Genomic DNA, 25032 nt, shown 5'->3' on the forward strand with positions numbered 1-25032 from the left:
TCGATGGCTACCAGGAGGTACAGGCCTTCTTGTAGTTTGCAGAAGTCGATGCTTATTGTGTCCCACCTGCCAGAGCCTCGTTCCGCCGACTGGATTGGTTCTGGATCAGGTCGGGCTCTGGTTATCAGGCATGGTAGACAGGTGTTGACTAGCCTTTCCACCTTTACATCTATCTGTGGAAACCACACTCAGTGTCGAATTCGAGCCTTCGTTCGAGCCATCCCTTGGTGGCCCTCATGAGCGAGGGCCACTATTCGGTCCTGCAGGCCCGGCGGGATGATGATGCGATTTCCGCGGAGCAGCAATCCTTGCTCTGTTATCGACAGATCCTGGTGGAAGGTGAACATCCCAGTGAGGAACGCCTTTGCTTCCTCAGTCCTGTTGTGGGTGTTCTTCATGAAGGACCTCCAGTCACCTGAAATGATGGCATCCTTTACCAAGTCGCAACATGGGTCCTTGCATGTTTCCTCTGCGATGTCATTGATGCTGACAGCCTTTGGCCTCATGGCCCGCACCACCTGGCAGATGTGCTCGTCAGTCTCTTCGGCCACCTGAACCTCCTGTGGCATCGCCGCTCGAGGGTGCCTTGAGAGGAAGTCCGCCGGGTTGTCTCTTCCCGGCTGATACGTCAACTCAAAATTGTACTGCTGGAGATGGAGCAGCCATTTGGCTATTCTAGCCGGTGGGTGCGAGGAGGTGCCCATGAAGATTGGGAGGAGGGGTTTGTGATCCATGATCGCCGTGAACCTACGGCTATACAGATAGAGGTGGAAATGGCGACACACCCACAGTACGGCGATTGCCTCCTTCTCAATGTGAGAGTATCGCTGCTCTGTCATTGTGAGAGCTCGTGACGCATAGGCGATGGGTCTCTTCTCGCCCTCTTTGGTAACCTGCATGAGGATTGCCCCCAGGCCGACAGGGGTGGCATCCACAAACAGTTCAGTCAGAAGCACGGTGTCGTAGTACGCCATTTTCGTGTCCACGGATAGTGACTCTTTGATGCTTTCAAATGCTTCCTGGCACGATTTCCCCCATTCCCACTTCACGTTGAGCTTGGTAAGTTCTCGAAGGGGTTCTGAAAGAGTGGCCAGGTTCTGGATGAATCTCCCACAGTACGTAGCCATCCCCAGGAAGCTGCGGCCATTGGTGGGTATCATGGGCGGACTCGCGGCCTGTATGTCAGCAACCTTCTGAGGGTCCGGTGAAATGCCAGTGCTGCTAAACTTGTAGCCAAAGAACGATATCTCCGTCTTGAAAAACTCACATTTTCCCTTATGGATGGTTAGGCCCGCATCTTTTAATTGTCCTGAGCATGGATCAGGATGTCGTCACTCACATTTAGGACACCTGGTATCCCCGGATGACTTCTTAAATTGTCTGTTGGAAGACTTCGGCCGCCGACGATATCCCAAAGCTTAGCCGCTTGTATCTACGCAGACCCGTGTGTTGAAAACGTGGTTATGTACCGAGAGTCCCCATGCAGCGTCAGCTGGTGGTAACCTGCTTTCAAATTAACTTTTGAGAAGACTCTCGATCCTGTGAGGTCAGCCACAATCTCGTCAAGGGTTGGCATGATGTGGCACTCCCGCTTGATGGCAGTGTTCGGGAGGCGCATGTCTATACAGATTCGGACCTTTCCTGGCTGTTTGGGTTTCTTTGTGACCACCATCGGAAACACCCATGGTGTCGGCCCCGTTATCTCTTCTATAATGCCAGCTTTTTCCAACGCTTTGAGTTCTATCTCCATCTGTTCATGCATGTGGAATGGGGCCCTCCGGTGTCTTACGGCCTTTGGCTGGACCGACTTATCAATATGGAGCTTGATCGTCTTTCCTTTCAAACACCCAATCCCGTTTTGCAGGTTGAGATACTGTGCAAGGATGTTTTCGACCTCTTGGGCTTCCTTAACTTGACTGACGAACTGTACCAGCCCTAGGTCCTCAGCCGCTTCGCCACTCAGAAGGCATTCAATCCCCGCATTTACTACGTATATCTTGGACGGTAGCCTGTTTTCACCATGGCTGAGGGTGGTGCAGAACCTGCCAACCACCGGTAATGGTTTTCTGCAGCCATATGCAAACAGAAGGGTGTCTGTGTTCTTGAGGGCTGGTCGTGGTTGCAGTGTTTGAAATGTGCTTGTGAGCATGACGTTTACCGAGGCTCCCGTGTCTATAGTCATCCATACCTGCTGGTTTTGGAGGGTGACCTGGCATTTGCGCCTCTGGAGCCCTTTCTTCTGCGTAGCGTGCCCACGATCCAGAGCTGACACCAGGTATACTTTCCTCCCTTTGGACCGCTGCTCTCTAACAGAGTCTTGTTGAGTCCCTGTGACGTCATCCCCTTCTTCCTCGGTTGAAGAGTTGGTCGTTCGACACGCCTTGCGATCGCCTGCTTCTTTTTCTTGGTTCCACTCTTCTCCTGGGGATTCTGCAGAGGCGGTAGTGGAGCGCCCGATGATCGGCACACCTTGGCATAGTGGTCCTTTCTGCCACATGCCCCACATGTTGTTTCTTGCGCCGGGCAATTTCACCATCCATGACGCGACCCACCACACCATCCACACTCCGTGGGTCCCGGGATCCGTGGCTGCCATCTGGCTGGTGAGTAGTTGCCGCCAGATTAATCTCTAGTGGACTGTCTATTTGTGACATGGGCCACCATGGATGATGCAAGGGCAGGTTGTAGTTTTTGCAGAGTCATACCCATGTTGGCGGCCCTGGCATGTGCCAGCTCCCTTTGACGACCCAACTCCAGAATGCATGTTAGAGAGATGGCCCTCTCACTCAGCACCATCCTTCTTAGTTTCTCCGATTGAATGCCGTTAATGAGTTGTCTCCGGATTTCTTTCTCGACATCCGTGAACTCACACGAAATCACCAGCTTCCTGAGTCGGGTGTGGTAGGCATCCAAAGTCTCCTTTTCTGCCTGAAATGTGGTGCAGAACATGAAAGTTTCATAATCCGGGTTGAGTTGTGGGAGAAAATGAGCCGTCAAAGCGTCTTTCGATTGTTGGTAAATGTCCTGGCCATCAGCAATGGTTAGCGAGTTGAAGATTCGTAGCACCTTGTCCCCCACATTTAATCGGTGCGATCTCATTTTCCTGGCGGAGGTTATGTCCTTGTACTCCATTGCCATTTCAAATTTTTGTAGCCATAGCTGCCACCGGGGGCCAACAGATGATGGATCCATGAATGGGTCAAATGGCTGAATCATCGTGGAGGAGCTACCTTGTGGGCGAGCTGGCGGTAACGACATCGACAGATTTGCAGCGAGTCTAGAGGGCGTGCCGGGTCTGGGGTTGGACGTGCTGGTCGCCATGGTGGGGCGTTGCCGTCACTTGATGGTGTCTATCATCCTCACCTTGGTGTGTGGTTTCAAGTGTCAGTGGTCCCTTTTGAGGCTGACCTTCGAAACAGTAGCGGATAGGACCGCTGCCTTGCTCCAGGTGCCTGCTGCCGTGATTGCACGTGCGCACTGCGTGTACGATGGATTCACACCTCGTGTAGCGGTGCCTATGGCCCCTGGATGCCAGTTGGTTGTGTGTCGCCGCAGGAAGAATCAGCTGGTAGGGCGTCGAGCACATGTGCTGGGTCCCGTTTCCTTCGTCGCCAGTGTTACGTTCTGGCTCCACGCAGAGGCAGAACGTTGAGGGCCTCTGAAGTAGGCCGCAGTGGCGCAGCTCCGGCTGCAGCGAAATGAAACACGCTGTACGTTGTTAGAGTCTGTGCCCGGAACTGCCTCCCGTGCGCGGGGGTGGGGCTTTTATTGAGACGCCCTGCGTCACCGCGTTACGGGCGCAGGGCGGATATAAGACTGGTCCTTCCAAAAAATGGCATTTGATGCCGTCGCAGGCGTGGAGCAGTGCGCTCAACTGAAGGAAGATCCTGGGACCTAGGAAGAGTGTCGGCAACCACCTCCAACATGAATACAACTGCCAGGCAGGCGAGGGATTGCACAAACGCAGCGCAAGTGTGGGCATGACACAATGTCATTGTTTTTGGGTACAGTGGTGGTGGGAGGGCATGGGTGTTGGGGATGAGGGTGGTGGGAGTGCATGAGTATGTTCATGTAACATAACATTGTCGTTATTCAAGCAAATGATTCCAGTGTCATATCATGTGTGTCACTGATGTGTTGTTATTAAGTGTAAAGTGAAATAGACAAATTATGTGTAATAAAAAAAGGCTCTGAATGAGCTCCTGACGAGTGATGCATCCGTCCCTTCCATCAACACATCCTTCCCGAGGTGGCATGTTAAGATCTGCATCATCGTCATTGTCAGAGTCAAGGTGAGCGGTGCCGTCCTCTGGAGGCTTGGATACATTCCTCCAAATGCATATGTTGTGCAGCATTTCACAGACCATGGCAATCTTCCCCACCCTCAGAGGTCTGTACATAAGTCTCCCACCAGTCCAGTCGCGACACCGGAGCCTTGCCTTAAACAATCCTAACGTGTGCTCTATGCACACCGTGGTCTGCATGTGTGCCTCATTGTAAGCCATCTCCTGTGGCACTGCTGGGTCTCTGATGGGTGTCATCAGCCATTGGAGCTGTGGATAGACAGAGTGACCTGCAATAGCTAAGAGTAGCATTTAATAACGGGAGTGTTTGGTGTGCAGTCAGTCAACTTTGTGCTACGCTGCAGCACTATCTTTTTCATCAGGTACAGCATCAAGTATACCTGGGGGATCCCGCTGCATGATGTTCGGGCTGCGTGGGTCTTCAAATGAGTAATGGGCAAGGAGTGCTGTTGATCCTGCTGCATGGTGAATGATTCGGGCATCGTTCTCACCGCACTATCCCAGCTGCTACATCACCGTTATTCACTTCACAATTCCTGGCCTGTTGCTGCTATTCAATGGTACTCGTGCTGCGGATTGTTGGGTCTTATTGCCATTTGTATACCTTTCTGACTGCTAGAGTGTAGTAATTATGCTCACTCATGTCACACTGTACCTGGGGGTAGGGGTGATATTGGTGAAGGGCTATTTATGTGGAGTTTCGAGAGCTCTGCCCCATGTAGGGCTGCATTCTTTGACTCACATGCATCATGTGCTGACAGTGGTTTGACCATGCATGATGTGTATGGCAGTACTCCTGTGCCTCCCCCCTCCACTGTATCCCCTTCTCATTCTTTGCTCCATATGTGCATTGCCTTGTCAGTCTTTCTATTTACCCAGTATCCATGTAGGATGCCCCTTGTAGGAGTCCATGTATCCTGGCTGGGTGCTGTTCCACAGGACCCTGGCATCATGGCTGGAACATGGAAAACGGGCACAGCAGTGGTTCACTGGCAGATTGAAATCACAGGTCATTTGCAGATTCATCGAGTTGTACTGCTTCCTGTTGAGGTAGATTTGCTAAGGTTCCTCGGGTGGGACCAACGCCACATCCTTACAGTCCAGTGTAGCAATCACATTGAGGAAGTGGGCTGCTCGATTGAAATGTGATGTGGTTGCATACACCTGGTTAGGGGTATTGGGCATTGTTATGTGATTTGGTGCATTTTACAGTAGTGCATCAGGCACTTACACCAGCACCTTTGAGAAGGTTGGCTGGGACATGCCATGTAGCATTCTGACGGTGTCCGGAAAGCAGGGGTGTTGCTAGGTCTGGAAAAGACCCGGGGCTACGCATATGTTAGAACTGTTGGGACTGGGGCTAGCTAGCCTTTTGGTTGTAGCTCCTGAGATTCTATCCGGGGCTACAGCCAAAAGACCAGGGGCTATAACCCCCTTAGCCCCCCTAGCAACACCTATGCCGGAAAGGTACCCATTGCTAGGAAATGAAGGACAGCCACGTGCTTCAGCAGGGGAGGGATGGCAGTCCAGATGCTGATCCCACTCCGAAGGTCTTCCTGTATGAGGGGGAGCAGGTCAGCAATGCTGTCCCTGTTCAACCGATAGAGTGGGATTATCTGCTCATGAGTCATTGCCCTGAGGGAGGGTCTGATGTGGGGTATGGGTGGCCTCCTCCTTACAGCTCTCCCTCGCCTTTGCTGGGCTGGTATCGTTGGCAGCCAATGCACTACATGTCTCTGCAACTCAATCTACAACAGGAAATAGTGGATCCCGTAATTCATGACCGCTAGGGGCTGCATGTTGCTTGAAAGTGTGTTTGGTAAAAGATGTTGCCTTTAAATATGATAGGTTATTTATTTATTTATTTGCTTTTATGATAGGTTATTTATAACGTGCTTAATACCCAGAGGTTTCTAAGCGCAAAACCTGGGGATCGGACCTGTGTTGCTCCGTGTAGTCTTGCTTCCAAGGCGAGCACGTTGCCCCGGAGCTATGCTCCTGAATACTCTTTTGGATGCAATTGGATGCATCTGTGGTCTAGTTTTCATCACCTGAATGCATTTACCTCTGAGGTGAAGGTAACTGCACTGATATTTTGGAAAATTGCTGCTTGTTTTTGTCATTATGCTGGCAGTTTTTCACCTTGTAATATGGCAGAATTGCTGTTTCATTTTTAGTGGTAATTCAGCCAGCAGAATTACCACTGGGTTTTGATGGTAATCCCAGCAGTAATTCCGCCCGTGAAATGAGTGCAAGTGGAATTACCACCAATTGTGTACTGCTTGTAATGTGGCAGTGCTATGAAAGTGGCATTAATGGAATTGCTACCACTTTTTTACTGCACTGCCAAACTCGGAATGTGCCCCACTTTGCGTTGGCACTGTATGTCCATGTGTTCACATCATTTGGGAGGTATTGCAATTATTTGCCCAGGTATTTTCATTAACTGTCAGGTATTGGCATGGTTTTATTTTATTTTAGAATTGTGTAAAGTACTATCAATCAACAGTTTCAAAGTGCTAGGGTAAAGGGGGAGATGAAGACGAGGAGGAAATTGATAAAGATAGATATTAATTAATAATTCACAATAAGGGCTGTATTTCTAAACAATATAGATGAGTGTGTACAAAAACAAACTTAAGGGCAACATAACAGGTGGAGTGTTCTCAGGCAGCATTCATCAGAAAGTGTGGCACCACATGAGAACTACCTAGAGTAACTGCTGGGTACAGCGAAGCCTTTGCCCCTGGGTACAGCAAAGCCTTTGTCCCTGAGTACAGAGAAGCCTGTGCCCCTGGATACAGCGACGCCTTTGTCCCTGAGTGCAAAGAAGCCTGTGCCCCTGGGTACAGCGAAGCCTTTGTCCCTGAGTACAGAGAAGCCTGTGCCCCTGGGTACAGCGACGCCTTTGCCCCTGGGTACAGAGAAGCCTGTGCCCCTGGGTACAGCAAAGCCTTTGTCCCTGAGTACAGAGAAGCCTGTGCCCCTGGGTACAGCGAAGCCTTTGCCCCTGGGTACAGAGAAGCCTGTGCCCCTGGGTACAGCAAAGCCTTTGTCCCTGAGTACAGATAAGCCTGTGCCCCTGGGTACAGCAAAGCCTTTGCCCCTGGGTACAGAGAAGCCTGTGCCCCTGGGTACAAGGAAGCCTGTGCCACTGGGATGAATGAAACGTGTGCCCCTGACTGTGATGAGAATAGGTCTGAGAGAAGATGGCTCGGGAGATGGTGCGATCCATCTTTCCTACTTATCTAGTGATGTGAGAGAAGGTCACACTGTGAAGCATGTTTTAAATATGCAGGTTGTTCATCTCTTTCCAATATACCACGGCTAAAACTATCAACTAGATATTTTCATTGTATGTCTAGGTTACTCACATCGTTGCCAGTTAGTTCCATACTACGCCCAGCTGTTGTCAACATCTGGCAGGTACTGATATCAAATGCCGGATACTCACACCATTTCCCAGCCACTATATGATCAGGATTTCACATTATAGGCTATCTTTGCAATCAAATGCCCAGACCCTCACACCAGTTAATTGCCATCACTTGCACAGCTACTAACATTGCTTACCCAGGTATGCACAAGGCTTGACAGGCATTACCATCCTCTGCCAGATATTGCCAGCAAATACCCAGGTACTCAAATGTGATGCTAGGTTTGCCATCAATTGCCCAGGCACTCAATCCATGTGACCGATTTTGCCATCAAATGCCCAGGATGACGATGCAGCCTGTCTGGCCAGAGGCATGTCTGCAAGGGTGACCATGACAGATGGGTGCTGCCACCCACTCCATAACGCAGGGCATGGGGGTGCTGTAGGAGAATGTTTGCCATGGTTACACTCAAGTGGCATGCCCTTGTCACATATATACACACTTGACCCTATAAAGCATTGTGTCATGAGGAGTTATCATGAGAATGGTAAGCATGTTGGGTCAGAAGACCCTTTACTGCAAGACAGTGGTGTTCACAATCCTGGCATTGAATGAGGAAGACAGATAGAGAAGAAAAAGCCTTTGTGTTTCACTGATACCATGCCAGGGAAATGAGACCACTTAGAAGCTACTCGCCGAACAACAATGCTCTCCATGCTCCTCCATGCATGCTCCTCTGGCATCACAATCCAAGATGGTTTACCAGATTATTGACCCCTGTATCCATACAATGTGGGAAGCCCACGATTTCCCTTCAACAACATCTGAGATCAAAAAGCAATTTAGAGCTTGCCAATTCCCATCCAGAAAATTGCAGGAGATGCACTTGCAGACCCTCACTGAATCCCTGTCCCAGAAGGAGGGACCCGAGGAAGGCATATGTGTAGGAGATCTGAGAAGGAGAAGGAGCAGTGTAGTCAGCAGATGGAGGAAGGAGAGGCGGTTGCAGGAGAGGAGGCTGGATGTGACAGGAGGAACTGAGGAGCAGAAGGATAGGTGAGATGAAAAATGGAGGAGCACAAGGAGGTACAGAGACCTGAGGAGGAAGTGAAGAAAAAATAAGCAGGAGGAGTAGGGGTGGGAGGAGGATCAGCAAAGGCACAGAAAATGGAGCCGGTGAAAAGAGGAGCAGGGGTTGGGAGAAACATCTGAGAAGGAGATAGTTGTGGTTAAAGGAGTTAAGAAGAATGTGGTTGAGGGAGTAAGAACGGGAGAGGAGCTGGTGGGAAAGAGTTAAAGAATTGGAGGAGAAAATGATACTTGAAGATGAGGCCAGAAATAGAAGGGGAAACACACACACTAAGTGTACCGGGTATGTCAGAAAGGTGGGAGGGGCATGAGCGTGTGTCAACGAACTAAGAAGGTACTTTAGGTGGTCGTTTTTAACCAGGCCCTTCGGGTAAGAGCATAGAGAGACCCCTTAGGCAAAAGCTATCAGAGGAAGGGTGAGGACAATGCTCAGAGGGGGCGGTTGGGCAGTCATCTTAGAACCCTGAGGTTGCAGACTGTTAAAGCGATAGTAAGGATGCCCTTCATACTGCCAACTCAGCCTCCCACTGGGTACGAATTGCCAAAGCATCCCCCCTTGCCAGATGTGGTTGACTACTGCCTGGCGATACAGCACTCCACAATCCAGCGTTGGCTTGAAGCCACAAGGAGTTCCATACAGAATCCACCAAGGCACTTCCTGGGAGGCAAGAATACCTCGCTACCACCAGCAGGGCCAGCATGGCCAGAGGCTTTCATTGATGCCCAGGAGAAACCCACAAAGACTAAAGAGCCTTTCTTATGGAAATAGTAAATTGGCCCATTTTGTTTAAGCCAGGACAATTTTGATTACATCGTGCTTTGACCATTGGGAAGAGGAAGGGCCAGACAGGGGAAAAAGACTTTCGACATGAAGAACCTGCCTTTCACTGTATAGGCAAAGTGTCATTCTGGAAACTTTTAAGAACTAAAGACTTTTTACCCAATAATCCGAGGCAGGAGGATGTTTGGCTGAGGACCAAAGGGTGTCAGAGTAAAGAAACCTAGATAATAAATCTATCAAGACACCTGCACACATAGATTAGGCATTCCTTTACACTGTGTGTGAATTCCCACCACATTGCTATACATAGTGAAACGAATATTTTAACCGTTCTTGGTTGTGGAAAGGGACATTTTTATTTTTACTTGTTTACTAAAGTCCATCAGAATTTCTTTTTTTTTAACAGTGCTAATATGTACACGTGTCATAAGCGAACAAGAAATTATATATACAAACACAGCTATTATGTATCACTTGGTACACGGTACACAAAAAATAATTCGTCAATATCTACAAGTTATTGCCAGTCAAGTGATGTGTATCGCAAACCATAACATGCCTGATGTGAAGTTTATCCATTGAATCCGTTCTTGAACCCCTGTACATGATAATTTAAAGGGGTAGGTCTTCCATCAGCTTTCTAAGCCATTGCATTGTACAAAAACCTTACTACCCCAGCTCGCACATTTGGTGAATAAAATGTCATTCAGTAGTTCAGAGAGTTGAGCGCTCCTTGTTGTGATCAACATGCAGACCATAGGATTGAATCATAACAAGGCCGACTCAACCTGCTGAGGCTGATAAATTGAGTACCAATAAATTGGTTCAAATGTCAAAAGGAAAGCTCAGAAGGTTAATGTTCCTTCTGTTAGATAGCTCAGAAGACTCTGGTTGTAGATTCCACACCCAGTAAGACAGCTCGGCAGGTTAATGTTTCTGATGCACGGATCTATTTGTGACCTCAGAGCCACAGGGTCAAATGCCATATAAATAGCTAAGTATGGTGTCGGGCCCCCTCCTTTGTCTTTCAGAGCTGTGCTGGAGCCTAAAGGATGATTTTAAAGGTCTTCAGTGCTTCTCAAAGATATGTCAGCAGAAAAGTAATATGAAAAAACATAAGCTAAAAAGACAACTCTGCAAAAGAAGCTAAACTGAAAAAGATGTCGTCTAAGGACGCTTGATTCCAGAAGTGGCACCTTTATTTTCCAGAACGATGGGAGCACTAGCATGATGTCACACATTGAGGTTCCACATCTAATAGGGAGTTCCCCCCTAATTGCAGGAAAATAATAATAAGATGTTTGTGCAAAGGGTCCCAAACCTGCAATGTGCAGACCTTGATGCAGGTTCATGATGCATCATAAGAGCTGAGTATCATTGTCTCTGCAAAGATAAGGAATGCCCACACTGCTGGCACATTGCCTTCACTCACCTGACTCTGCTACCTCGGAAATGGGCACTCCCTGCTCCTCTGCCATGAAACCTAGAATGGAGAATATTGCAAAGCCAGCCACGAAACTGGTCCCGCTGTTGAGGAAGCAGAGTGCCATGGAATCCCTGAGAAAGAGACAAAAAGGATAAGTTAGAACTGACATCAGGTGCAAACTAAGCCAGGACAGTCTACTAGAATAATATCTGTTTCATCCTCTGCTCTCATTCTCTTAATACAGGCTAACATTGTCTTGCGCTATGCAGTGGTTATGGTATTCCTCCTTCAGTGGCTGTGTGTGTTGCTCTTGCAGAACTGATATTTAACGTACATAGAGATATCATGTGCACTTAGGAGGCCACATCCATTAGGCCTGTCGGTACTATTATATGAGAACTCACTTACTAGAGCCGAGGGTGCAATTCATAAGGCTAGCACGGGATTGGGCATTATATTAGTGACTCATAAAGCCTTGGCCCTGGGAGGCAAATAGTGAGGGACTGCTGGGAAAGTATGTTTTAGGAAAATGTTCTAGGATGTGAAGATGGCGGTGTGAGTTTAGAAATTACCCTTCCATAACATAGGCGATATATTTTGTTGGCCGAAAACCAACCGCATTAAATGTTCAGCATTGTTAGTACAGACTCATAACCATGACCAGAGAGCGTCCATTTTGTCGGAATAGAATTCGTCTTTTCGACTCATTTTTGCTTTTTGCTTTCTGTTTAAACTGCTTTGCTGTAAGTGAATTCTAGCACGTTATTGCTCATGCATAGAGCAAGGCCACAAGTTATATGTTGAAACACAGCCCAGGCAACCCAGACAGCAATGCCCGGTCTTCTCCCTCACAAGTCCTTGGAAGTAAGCAACAAGGTATTTAATCACTACGCAGGTGCCAGCTAGTCTCGCTGGTGCGGCAGAAACGGTAGGAAGGAACAGTTAATGGTTTCAATTATGCTCTCTTTTGCGGCCCCCCTTCACTGAGCCCCTGCAGATCGAGTTGACCTCCTGCACATGAATAGGAACTAGAAGATAGTGAGGCCTGGAATGTGTCTCTCCCCTGCATGCAGTTTGCTAGTGAGAACAAGGGCATTCCCTGAAACAAAGAATCGTGTCTGTGTCTTCGCAGATTGCAAATCTGTTGCTGAATAAGTGTCTGAGGGTGTTATATTCGTCATAATTGTCAATCCTTGAAACCATTTCAAAGGAAATACATTATGGGCGGTATTGAATATGTCATTACTGATAATAAGATGATCGTTTTGTATATATGTAACTATTGTAGAATGCTCGCTCTCTTGTGGGACGTGAGACCCAGTCGGCCGACTGAGACTATTTGCTTTGCAATAAACCCTAGATTTTGGGAATTGAAACTTGTGTCTGGCGTAACAATTCGTGTGTGGTGATTGTGCCTTGTTTCCATATGCGAGGGCCCCTAGGGCCCCATCAGCGGAAGGTAGCCCAAAGGTTACCCTGGGGTCTGAACACTTCTATAACGTGAGCGGTACAGAGGTGCATCAGGGACTAATGAAGACATGGAAGAAGGACTTAGCAGGACTCCTGCAAGCAGAGCAAGGCATTGTCCCAGGACAAGGCAAGGCAATATGACCAAATTGCTCAGATAGGTTTCCTTCTCGTTATCTTACTGTCTGTGAGATTTATAAGAGACTTAGGGATGTCATCAGGTTGCTTCTGGAAGTCTGGAAGTGGACATGCTGTCCGTTTGTTACTGATTACATTGCAAACTAATACACTGTCTCTGTTCCTTGCTACTCCTCAAAATGTATCATTGTGGGCTCCGTTCTTCTGCAAAAATGTTCCCCAGGCAACCTATCACTGCTGCACACTCAGGAAACGGCTTCCTTTCATACTGTTTTTCCACTTTCCACCTGTAGGGGTGATGGGGAAGGGTCCAACAGGTGCTGGAGCTTGCATCCGCATCATCCAACAACTTCCCAAAGCTGTTGAGCAGCAAACTGCACATTTGATGGTCATTTAATGGCATAACAATGGGAATATACAGGAAAATGACTGCATGGTTTCTAAGAACTATGGAAATGCACAAGAGTTCTTATAAATTCGTGATATTATTATATAATATTTCAAAAAAAGTATTAGACATTTTAAATCCACAGCCCACCAAAATTAGGCTGTATCCAGTGTTGTTCTCCCTAGGCCAGTGTAACAACAAAATGGCTAATCGTATTCAGAGTGAGGCACCATTGTTGTCACCAATGCAATGTGCCACATCACTCTGGTTGTGAGCCTTGGGAGAATCTTGGAGAACATACTTTAACAAGAGGGAAAGGTAGTGCCTGCGCGGATTTAAGGGAAGAGGTGACGTTTCAGAAAGAGGAGTCATACTCCTGAATAGAACTTTCTGAGTTGGATGTTATCTTGACAGACTGTGGGAAGAGTAATCTACCCGACCTTCTTCAGAAACATAAGACACTACAATCATCGTCCTCCCAGATGAACATCGTTTATATTCCCGGTTTTATTCTTGGCTCTGAAAAACGTTTTATTTTTAATGATAGTTGTACATCATTTCTCAATCATGTGTTTTCTCAATAGTTTTACAGTTTAGCTTTCTGTGTCTGAGCAGGTACTCAGCGCTTATAAATAAACATAAATAAAGCAAATGTTTGATTTGCGAAGGTCTCCCCCAGATAGCCCACTGTTGGATTAGAAGTTATTCAGAACCAGAAACTTGTTTTGATACTAAAGCACTCTCTGAGAGAATGCCTGTCCACAAATCTTCCATCTATCCATTGGGCGGTCAGATGCTTCATTCATCAACATAGGCCTCCTACTACGTGGGCCATTTTGCCTGCCTGAGTGTTTTCCCTTTCCCACTGAACTCTGAGGTCAAAGGAAAACCCAGGTAGCCAAATTCTGTAAAAAATGTCTAGCCAATGTGAACGTCCATTTTGGAGGACACCTGCTTTGCTAACATTAATTTGAAGCAATGTATGCTTCATGAAAACAGTATAACAGTTCATTAGGATTTGTAATGCTCTAGGGGCAACACCATCAGTATATGCAAGTATTTTCAGTTTGCGCGGGCCATAAGGGGGCACGTGCATTGACAGCTTTTCTAAAAACCCGTGTAGGGCATCCGTATATAAATTAAATAAGAGTGGGACAATGACATATTCCTGCCTAACCTCTTGATCTGAATAGGCCTGCACACCTTCCATCTCTGTCGTATCCTCCGTTTTCTTGTGGATAACAATAGGTAAACTTAAAAGGACCCACGGCATGCCCTTCTATATCATTCGACCAAACAAAATGCTATGTACAAGTCTATAAAGGACAAACACATTGGTGACCCTTGCAAAGTAGGGTATTTCGCGCTAAGAAGATAAGGATTCATAGCTTGGTGGGCTGCACCAAATCCCTCCCTGAAGCCCAACTGTTTATCGCACCAATATACTTTCTTTTTTGAGCAATTCTGTTAATGTGAGCTATACTAATGATCCAAATTTCTCTGAAGACCCATGGAGTACCGATATCTGGTGATAAGGACTTGGTGAAGGTTTGTCCCCCTTTTCAAAGAGTGGAACAATTTTCGCTGGGTTCCGACTTTGCGGAATGCAAAGCATGCTTTTTATTGTATTAAAAACAATAGTAAGTAGTGGAGCCCACAGGTCCATTCTGTATTAAATGAACCAAGAGGAATTCCAAAGGTCCTGACGGCCAAACAGACTTCCCTGTGGGCGAAAGGGAAGGATGTTAGCTGGAAACATTGGATCACTGTCCTCCAAAATGTTTTGAGCATTGTCATTGCCATTTGCAGGGACAGAGTCGTAGGACAACCCAGTCCATGGGGGAATGTTTGAATGTACATCAGGATTTGAAGGCTCAGCCGGTTAGCATAATGCTAAACGTGTACCCCGGGAATGCACGTTCTGTGGGCCTACAAGGGGCAGCAGTGTTGGGTTTCAATGAAGGCAATTACTGCAGGAAACAGGGAATTCATTCTCTAAGCAAATGTTGGGGTTGGCACCATCAGCTCAAGCTTGGGCTTGTGACAGGGTGCTAGGTGCACCCCTCATTGATGACTTATTACCTGCTGCCCATGATGCCCTATTGTTAAAGGTGACTTCCTCTGAAGACCCCAGCCTGAGAGCACTTGTTATTGAAGCTATTTGCCAGAGTGGACGAGCTTGAGCGATACCCTGGTATGTACACATGACCAGAAGCTTAACTAGCATCTAACCCGACTACAACAAAGATGCCCACTTAACGGTTTTAACCGAAAGCAGAGAATCGGCCAAATTAGCAAAATTGTCAAAACGTTGTCATGAATTGTTATGCCAGGGTGAGGGGGTTACAGGCCTATGTTACATGATCTCCATTCCTGAAAGGGTAGACCTTAAATGAGCCAGATTGAATTGCTTACATCCGAATTGCTCCTTTACTACTGGTAGGAAAGTATATGAATCAATGTAGACTTTTTGCCAAAACATTGTGGAATCATTAATGATTTGTACTTGTTCGATCCTTGAATAATAAATTAAGAACTATATTCTTACTGCCACTTTTACGTAATATAATGATAATGATAATGGTGTGTTATTTATATAGCGCCTTAATCCAAAGCGCTTTACAGAGCACATATATTCATACAATATCCCCAACCGAAATTGGTAATCATATAAGACAATGATGTCCAGAACAAAATGTCTCAAAAATCTTTTATAGGAGGAGACCTACAGCTGTTTTGATTATAGCAATCTTGACTTAGTATTTGTTAAGTCATTGTTAATATGACATTTTAATATATTGTAATTGTTTTTAATAGGTTGGAATTGCTTTCCGGGTAATGGTTTACATTCCGAAAGAATGCTAATGAATTTATCACTCAAAACAAGAACAATATACTAGATCCAAAAAAGATAGTGTAATGTGTGGGCATAAGACATAGTTCTCCCTGCAAATCCTGGTGCAACGATTGGCTAAGAGAGCAATCTCAGAGTTATAATTACCTGTAACAGTTATTGTTGTATTTGTTATAACTTCCTAGAGCTGTTAAACAGCCGAGACAGATGGCGTATGAGAAGAAGATTTGGGTTCCAGCATCCATCCACACCTGCGTGCGAGAGAGTAAAGCATTATATCAGACGAAGGCAACAGGGATATTGAGTTGATACAACTACACCGGCCTTGTAAATAAATAGCTTATTGCATGTCTATGCTTTTACAGCCATCATTTTGGGGCACAAAATCAATCAACAATAGAATATGAAATCGTAATATCTACCTTCTGGACTTGTGCTACACAAAAAATCGTGTTGGATTGATCAACATTTCAAACATAATGCAATGACATCTGGGCGGTGAGCAGAAAAGTAGCAAACAGGTGAAATTGAAATTTGTCAAGTACAGAGATATCACAGAGAGGGGAAAATTATCTGAGCCGTTACAAAGGTTGCCTGTGACAGCAATACTCAATAAAAAAAAGGGTACCATGAAAATCAAGAGCCACATATGTCCCGTAATTTGAGAGTTGGCTGGAGGATACATCTAAAGGGGCAGTACAGTAATCAAAACAATAGATTCAAGCTACACCAGTATGTTCCCAAACCAGAATGGCAGGCTGGCATTTCACCTTGGATTTAACTGGTCATCCTCATCTGTGCAAGGCCCCACAACGCCCTCGCGTCAGGCTCTTGGGCCTGCACTGCATTTAGGGTGTCTTTCGCAGTCTTTATAGGGCAAAAGGAGTTCTGTCACCACATCTCAGTTCCCTGGACGCTGTGAGTTCTAGGGTTTCTTGAACCCTTCATCGGGTGATGGGCTGGATGGATGCTTTCTAAGTTGCCCAATCGGATATTGATTAAAGACACTTATTGTAGCTGTCCCTAGCTTACGGTGAGGTGCCGCCTATCCAATAAAGAGGAAAAGAAGCAAAAAACACCACCAACTCACTAGCTGTAGGTGTGTAGTTCAAACGTGTGGGATTAAAAAACAAAAAAACTTCACAAACAAAAGACGACTTTCGGTGGGACCCGAGGATTACCATTGAAGAGTCTCAAAACACTCTTTAAAATGGAAGAAAGAAGGAGAATCGTGACAAATTAACATTATTCTGCCCTTTCTCCTTTCTTTGTTTATATAATTTATTCATAAGTAGTTTGTTATCAGGACACCTATGATTTGAGGTGTTCCTGCATATTCTGGTCGACTGGTTTCTGCAAAATAATAGTGTATCGCACTCAACAGGACCATAAACACAATGACTTTGTAGTGCTATAGAACGTTACCTGGGTCATAGAGCAGGAGGATTCTCCCACTGCTTTGCTGGCATATGTATCATGCATGAGAAACATCTTGCCAGGGGGACATAAACATAGCAAATATGATTTATTGTGTCATTATTTATGTTTTAGGTGTATGTAGCCGTTGTTTTAGATTAGATTACATAGGGCAGAAAATAACCCACTTTAGCCTATGTCAATCTGTAAATTGAATAAATCTTTTATAATTATTTGTATTATTATTATGGTATTTATTGAGTGTGTGCCTATCTTCGAGAAGCAACAGAGTGCTTTACAGAGGTACACAACAATGCAGATACGCAATGGAGTGCTTTATAAGAGGTATGCAACAGTACAGATGCAGAACGCAGAGCTTTTCATAGGTAACAGCAGAACAGATATACAGCTGGAGGTAGGATACAGAGGGGCACAGAGGAGGGTTACAGCTGTATAGGGTGGCGGGGCGAAGAGGGGTGGCCTGCGTCCAGAGAGTCAGGTGGTGCAGGGAGTGAAGTGATAACCTAGGTGTTACGGAAGAGAGTCTACTTGAAGAGGCGGGTCTTGAGTTCTTTTCTGATTTGTAGGAGCATGGGGGCAAGTCTGATGCTGTCGCTAAGGGGGTTCCATAGTCTTGGGGCGTAGGGAGACAAGGCTTGTTTTCTGGTCCTTTCCTTTTTGCAGCAACGGATTTCAATTCTGTCCTGGATTCTGGTGGTGTGCTGTCCACCGGAGATTCTGAGTTTCTCCACATGGTAGCTCGGTGACTTGAGGGCAACTGCCTTATAGATGATGCAGCAAGTCTTGAAGGTGATTCGTGCGTGGAGTGGGAGCCAGCGAAGGTCAATGAGGGAAGGGGTGATGTGGTCGTAACTGCATAGACTCTTAATGAGGCATGCAGCCACATGTAGGACACTTGTCAGGGGCACACGGAAGGACGACGGGAGGCCTTCGAGGATGGCATTATCCCCATCTAGGGGGGATAGGATTGAACAGTGGGTCTAAAGCTTTCCAGAGGGAGGAAGGGCTTGTCTTTCCGCAGGAGGGAGAGCTGATAACAAGCTGTCTGAGTTTTCTAAGCTATGTGTGTCTTGAAAGAGAGGTGTTTGTAGATGTGGAACTTGAGAGACTTGTCGTAGGAGGTGAACTCAGGTGCGAAGCCCTCCGGGTTCACGGTTGATAGCCAGGTCACTATGGCTGGGTGTTCGATGTTGTTGGTGAGGAGTCGGAATTCGGTCTTGGAGGGGTTGAACTTCAAGTATGCACTGGACATCCAAGACTGGATCAGCGAGAGGCATGTTTTGAGTCTGTGGTTGTCCTTAATGGAGTCAATCTTGAGGTATAGCTCTGTGATGTCAGCTTATTGTGATAAAATCACGGCAAAAATGTCGCCTGTACAAAAAAATCACAGCAAAAATGCTGTGGTTTGACCCGTTTGACCCGTTAAAGGTGTACCCCATTACACCATTTAAGGGGACGGTGGGTTGCAGGGGTGTCCCCCCCTCGCCTTAAATGGTATAATGGGTCCGGAGGTTGCAGGTGTGTCCCCCGCATTCTTTATATGGATTGCGGCTGCAAAACAACTGCCTTTTTGCCGCGATATTTTGTGTTCACGCCCATTTTTGCCACGATTTTAACACATGGAACCCTTATTGGTGGATGTTGTGTGTAGCTAGGAGGGCTCCCAGCGGCTCCATGTATAAATTGAAGATTACTGGGAAGAGGATGGAAACCTGCGGGACTCCACAGGCGAACAAACTGCTGGTGGTTGGCCTGGTAGGACGTGAAGAAGGTGTCAATAGCGGTGGATTTTTCAATGGAGTGTGGTATGGCAGGGTCAGGTAGCAGGTTGACGCAGTGTTTGAACGCTTTGAAGAGGGCTCTGCTTTTCTTGTCAGCTTCTGCTGTGGAGTTTTGTTAGAAGCAGGCCATGGCTGTGTTGATTAGTTATCGGTGGGTTGCTCGGAGTTCCTTGAGGAGCGCCAGGTCAGATGCAGTCCTAAAGCAGCACCAGGTATTCTCTTGTTTCCTGATGACTCTTTTGCTGAGGTTGAGTTCTTGCGTGTACCAGGGTGCTGACAGTTTCGGTTTGCAGGTGCGTTGTTTCAGAGGCAAGTGTTGGGTCGATGGAAGCCAAGAGGGTGGCATTGAGTGCTTCCAGTAGAGAGCCGCAGTTAAGTTGGGGGTGTTCGGTCAATGTGAGGTCAGGTTGGCGAGGTCTTCCTTGAGGGCTCCCACCGGGAAGTTCTTGAAGGACCTGAAGGTTTGTCTGATGGGTTTCTGGTGAGAGTGCTTGACTGGGGTGGTGTGCAGGATGCTGAAAGGCATAATCAGGTGGTCAGACCAGTCAAGCTGGAGAGGTTGTATGTGAAAAGACCTCATTTTAAAGGTCTCAGCAGAAAATAAACGATTTGCAATGCCGATTTTATATTGATCAGAAAACTTGCATTGTAAGGGTCTTTTTCTCTTGAGGCTCTTAAAATGTGTTTTCTTTTACAGTGCGGGGGGGTCGTTTCACCCCCTGAGCCTCCTATTGTTCCTCCATGCACCACACCACCCCCCACCCCCACCGTCTCCCGCAGATGTCCCATATCTCAGACCCAGCCCCTCCCCACACTCCCCCAAATCAAAACACATACATACACACACACCAACACACAAACACACCCACACAATTACCTGTTCTCCTCGTCTTGTGCTTCTGGGTCCAGACATGCCTGTCAGCCCCTCTGCGCACTCATGTGTGGCAGGGGCGTGACAGTTCCATTTAGAAAGACCGCTATGTGTGGTCACGGAACGGTCTTTCTAAATCATTTTTTAGGTAAAAAGACCTCAAGAAAAAGATCTTTTCACCTAGAACAGCTGGAGAGGAGAGCTGTAGCAGAGGGAAGGCAGTACAGTGATAATTAGGTCAAGGATTTTACCTTTCTCGTGCACTGGGTCTTGCATGTGCTGTGTAAGACTGAGGGTGTCGAGAAGGCTGAGGAGAGCTTCCTTCTTCCGTTTGGTGGCCTTGTTGCCTGGGAGGTAGAAGTCAACCTAGATGTTGTATGTAAGAGACACATGGTTGTGACCAGGTCGGTGAAGTCCCAGATGATGGCAGTGTTGTATTTGGAAGGTCTGTAGATGAGATGGAAGGTGACTGTGTCTGTCGGGGACAGAAACAAATGGCAGGAGCGGACTTCGAAGGAGCCAATGTTGTCGACATCAAGTCTGGTGTGGGGCCACAAGGTCTTGTGGATGGCTGCGAGGACTCGACCCAAGTGTTGGGCCGGTCTATGTGTTGGATGCTGTAGCTGTTGGTGATAATGAAGTCTAGAATATGGATGGAGGTGGGTGTCAGCCAGGTCTCGGTGATGAAGATGACATCAAGGTCATGTCCAGTGATGAGGTTGGTGATGTCTACTGCATGGGTGATAGTTGAGCAGACGATGGCGAGCATCAACTTCTATGTTGTGAACGGTGAGGGGGTGCTAATTGGCTTGAGGCTGATGTGGGTGAGGTTGTTGCATTGCAGAGTCCATGCCTTAGAGGAGGGGCGATGTTGTTGATGTTGGCGTTGCCTGGTGATGGTGGGGATGGCCTGTGGGGACGGGAGAAAATACATGTCGGAGCATGCTTACCTGTTGTCTGAGCAGGGATTTGGGTCTTAGGTCCTCCCGGTCCAAACAGGTCCTAACAGGAATTGCCCTTTTCTTCTTCTGTGTTTTACTTCAGACACCCGGGTGAGAGACACCCTTGATATAAGGGTTAAGAGCAGAAAGGAAGAGGCAGGGCTAGGAAGGTGGGTGGGGCTTAGGTCACGCGACCTAGATCAACTTGCACCTGCTCATGAACCGCAAAGGAAAAGAGGGTGGAGGGCCGCTTACATAGGGAAAACAGGTGGTAAAACAGGAAGGCACCAACAGTTTAGCAGTGACTAACAGGTGGAAGGGGTTAGGCCATGTGACCTAGATCCATTTGCACCTGCTCACCAACTGCAAAGGAAAAGAGGCTGGGGTTTAGTCATATTTCTTCAGTGGTGATCCATAATTCCCCATCTGTTAATACATACATTTTGTCTCTCACTATAGGATCAAGTCATCAACAGTTCATTTTTAATTTGTTATTTATTAGTTTGACTACTCAGAGTACACAATTAAGGTGCATAGACTTCCCTATGTTTTGTTGTTTTTTCAGACCTGGAAGGCCAGTGCAGCTCCTTTGCTGGATAACCACTGGATCACCATTGGAAAAATAGGCTAAACCCCAAGAAGATGTACTCAATATATAGGTTAATATAGACTAAGGTGGGATCTATTCTGCCTTATATAATCTAATCTAAACAAACTGCTAGATACACATAATATTATAAATCGGCAAGAAATAATATTCGTTATATTTATGTCCCCCATGCAGGATGTTTCTCATGCATGATACATATGCTGGCAAAGCAGTGGAAGAATCCTCCTGCTCTATGACCCAGGTAACATTTTATAGCACTACAAAGTGATTGGGCCTCATTATGACCCAGGCGCTAAGTGTTTAACGACGCCGTAAAAGGCTGCGGCACCGTTAAACACCTATCACCTAATTACGTGGTCCCTTTGTGGGACCCGAACTTAACGGCTGGTTTTACCAGCCGTTAAAATAGTAGGGACCCGCAAAGGGACCTTGGTGCTAATTACGGTACCGCAATTTGCGGTACCGTAATTAGCGCCTTCACCATTTCCATTGAGCCCTATGGGGCAAAAATGGGTATGGGGAAGGGCCATGGCAGCATGGGGAATTACCGCCCCACCAACCTCGGAATGGGGTGGTAATTCCCCATTCCGCCATTGGCGGACTCCGGCATGGACCATGGTGCTAATAGCACCATGGTTTAGCGCCGGAGTCCTAATGAGGCCCATTGTGTTTACTGTCCTGTTGAATGCGATACACTATTATTTCGCAGAAACCGGTCGACCATAATACGCATGAACACCTCCAATCATAGGTGTCCTGATAACAAACTACTTATGAATAAATAATATAAACGAAGAAAGGAGAAAGGGCAGAACAAAGTTAAATAGTCCCTATTCTCAATTTTCTTCCTTTTAAAGAGTGTTTTGAAACACTAACCCTTGGGTCCCGTCAAAGTAGTCTTTTGTTTGTGTTTTTTAATTTCACACATTTCAACTATGCACCTTTAGCTAGTGACTTGGTGGTAGTTTCTCCTTTCTTTCCTCTTTATTAGATCACCGTAAGCTAGGGACAGCTACAATAACTTTCTTTAATCCATATCTGTTAGGGCAAGTTAGCTTTTCTGAATGGCAACTAGCCAGTAACGATGTCGAGTTCACTTTTTTGTATTGAGGTATTTAAAGAAGAGTTAATGTGTTAACGTTGGCATGGGCGGTTAGGAGAACCCATGAGCTTGACACATGACCTTTTATGTGATTTGTTCATCCTAGATGCAAGCTTGCCAGGGTCTTGTATCCCAAGACTTACTCTAGAGCCAGGGTCTCCAACCAGTAGATTGCGAGACACTGGTCGCTTGTTCGATGCTTCCCAGTAGCACCTTGCATCACACACCAACATGTGCGCTGTGTGTTTATTTCGGTGTCTGAAGTTCCTTGGCCTCTTCCCCTGCCCCCTCCATCCCCACTTCCTGCAAAGCAATCAGTCAAAGGCTTTGTGCATGGTAAGAGGAGCAGCTGCATCTGGGCTTGAAGAGCTCAGGGTAGTGTCCCAACAACGGTTTAACTATTTGTAAGAAAAGTGATTGGGACATCTGTGTTGTGGCCATTGTCACCAAGAGGTGCTAATTATGGCTGATTAGAAATTGAAAGGGTGCACAAATCTGCAAGCCATGTGAGACAAAGCTGGTGCTGGGATTGTGTCATTTTCACTGTATTTCTTTAGATTTATTTTCGTTAGCATTACTTTGCAGGATGGTAATTGTAGGCTTTCAATCAGAATAGGGAAAACAGTTACAGCTGTAATCGTGTTTTGCTCAGTGTGTGTGTGTGTGCATGTGTGTGTAAAAGACAATCCGTGTGAGTCCCAGCTTTAAAAGAAAAAGGAACGTTGTACAGTACGCGTTGTTGCTTACAGTAAAAACGGAATTATTTATTTATTTCTAAGATACCGAGTTCTCTGTTTTAAGGCAGTAGTACCCCAATTCTATTTAAGGGTCTATATGAGGGTCTCAAAACAGGAATTAAGCGCTAACTGCAATTTTACATTGAAGTCAATGTGGAAAACTACTAGCTGCACTGCATTCTGGTGCTTGTCCACTTCACAAAACTAAACGGGAAAGTAAAATGACATGTGCTATCAATGCCAGAACCTACAAACATGATTTGAGGGTTCTGGTTCAGCCTTTGTTTTACGATCGAAGAGTACGAATGAAGTGGCAAAAGTGAGAAGTGGTTTGTATATATATATTTTGGTATGTATACAAAGTTTGAACCTTGTTAATAAGTAACTGCACAAAACAAGGTTGTGAAAACAGGTAGAGAACATTGAGCAGAGCCATGGGATGAGAGAACAACTAATAGGTTTGATCACCTTTGGCTATGTGCATAAACTGGGAGTTCTACAGAGATCTGTGGGGAACCTATATGCATATGTTCAAAATCTGAAAGGGCATTTGTCAGCCTTTCAAACTGGTTTGAAATGGGGCAATGGATTTGCTATAAATTGGGCAAAATGCCATACAATTATCTAACACATATAAACACCAACAGTACACAGGATATGCAGGCACTGTGCCGGCACTGCCACTGTAAAACACATGTTAATGTCAATTCAAACAATATGTCATAATTGTCATTTTAAACCATTTTTATGATGCAGGAGCTCTTAATATGTCTGAGAGAGCTGTACATGCAAGCCAGGCATGGCCCATTGGTCTTTCACCATAATGACTTGCATGGTTCCTGCAGGCAGACGCAGCGATCCTGTGAGCTGTTCACTCTGATACTGCCTCCTTCATAAAGAGCTGTTCACTCTGATACTGTTGGTTTGTTTGTTTGTTTATTTATTTGTTGTGCACGCCGGACCCAGGGGTATCAGGGCGCAGGTGAAAGAGAACTTACAGCTTAGTTACAGAAGTTAAGGAGCAAGGTAAAGACATGTTACCTCAGCGTTGCAGGGTGAGGGTAAACAGCATAGAACAAGTATAGCGACATATAGATGTAGACAACATGTAGTAATTTACAGATATTTACATATTAACAAGACTATGGCCCTCATTACAACCCAGATGTTAAGGGGTTAACGGCGCCGTAAAAGGTGGCGGCGCTGTTAAACCCTTAACGTCTGATTACGAGGTCCCTTTGAGGGTGGCACTTTAACGCCTGCTTTTAGCAGGCGTTAAAAAACCAACCCGCAAAGGGACCTTGGTGCTAAATACGGTGCCGCAATTTGCGGCACCGTACTTAGCGCCTTCCCCATTGAGCCCTATGGGGCCAAAATGGGAATGGGGAAGGGCCATGGCGGCATGGGGAATTACCGCCCCGCCAACCTCGGAATGGGGCGGTAATTCCCCATTCCGCCATGGCGGAGTCGGTAAGTTACCGGCATGGACCATGGTGCTACTAGCACCATGGTCCAACGCCTGGGTCGTAATGAGGGCCTATGTCAGGATACATTGTATGCATTGTATGCAGGCAAGGCTACGTTAGTGCGGTAGGAGAGTGTTGGTTACATGTCTTTCTCTATGAGCCATTTAATTGTACTCTTTCTGAATTTGATAAACGTTTGCTCAGATCTGAGTGTGTGTGGCAGGGAGTTCCATAATTGTGCTGCCCTAACTGGGAAACTGGAC

At 46.4% G+C, this 25032-nt stretch overlaps 1 protein-coding gene across 2 annotated transcripts in view; it reads right to left on the minus strand.

Annotated features, from left to right (window-relative positions):
* The window catches only part of LOC138513606 (sodium- and chloride-dependent GABA transporter 2-like), a 771005-nt gene that overhangs the window by 243143 nt on the left and 502830 nt on the right, over window positions 1-25032 (minus strand). For both annotated transcript variants that reach the window (XM_069628589.1, XM_069628590.1), the window contains exons 8-9: window positions 15972-16075; window positions 10984-11108 (exon numbers count right to left, since the gene is read on the minus strand). In XM_069628589.1, the coding sequence (XP_069484690.1) occupies window positions 10984-11108; window positions 15972-16075 (229 nt within the window). The remainder of the gene's footprint in view (window positions 1-10983; window positions 11109-15971; window positions 16076-25032) is intronic.

The sequence above is a fragment of the Ambystoma mexicanum genome, chromosome 12 (assembly GCF_040938575.1).
Source record: "Ambystoma mexicanum isolate Mex_15411 chromosome 12, UKY_AmexF1_1, whole genome shotgun sequence".
Classification (NCBI taxonomy): domain Eukaryota; kingdom Metazoa; phylum Chordata; class Amphibia; order Caudata; family Ambystomatidae; genus Ambystoma; species Ambystoma mexicanum.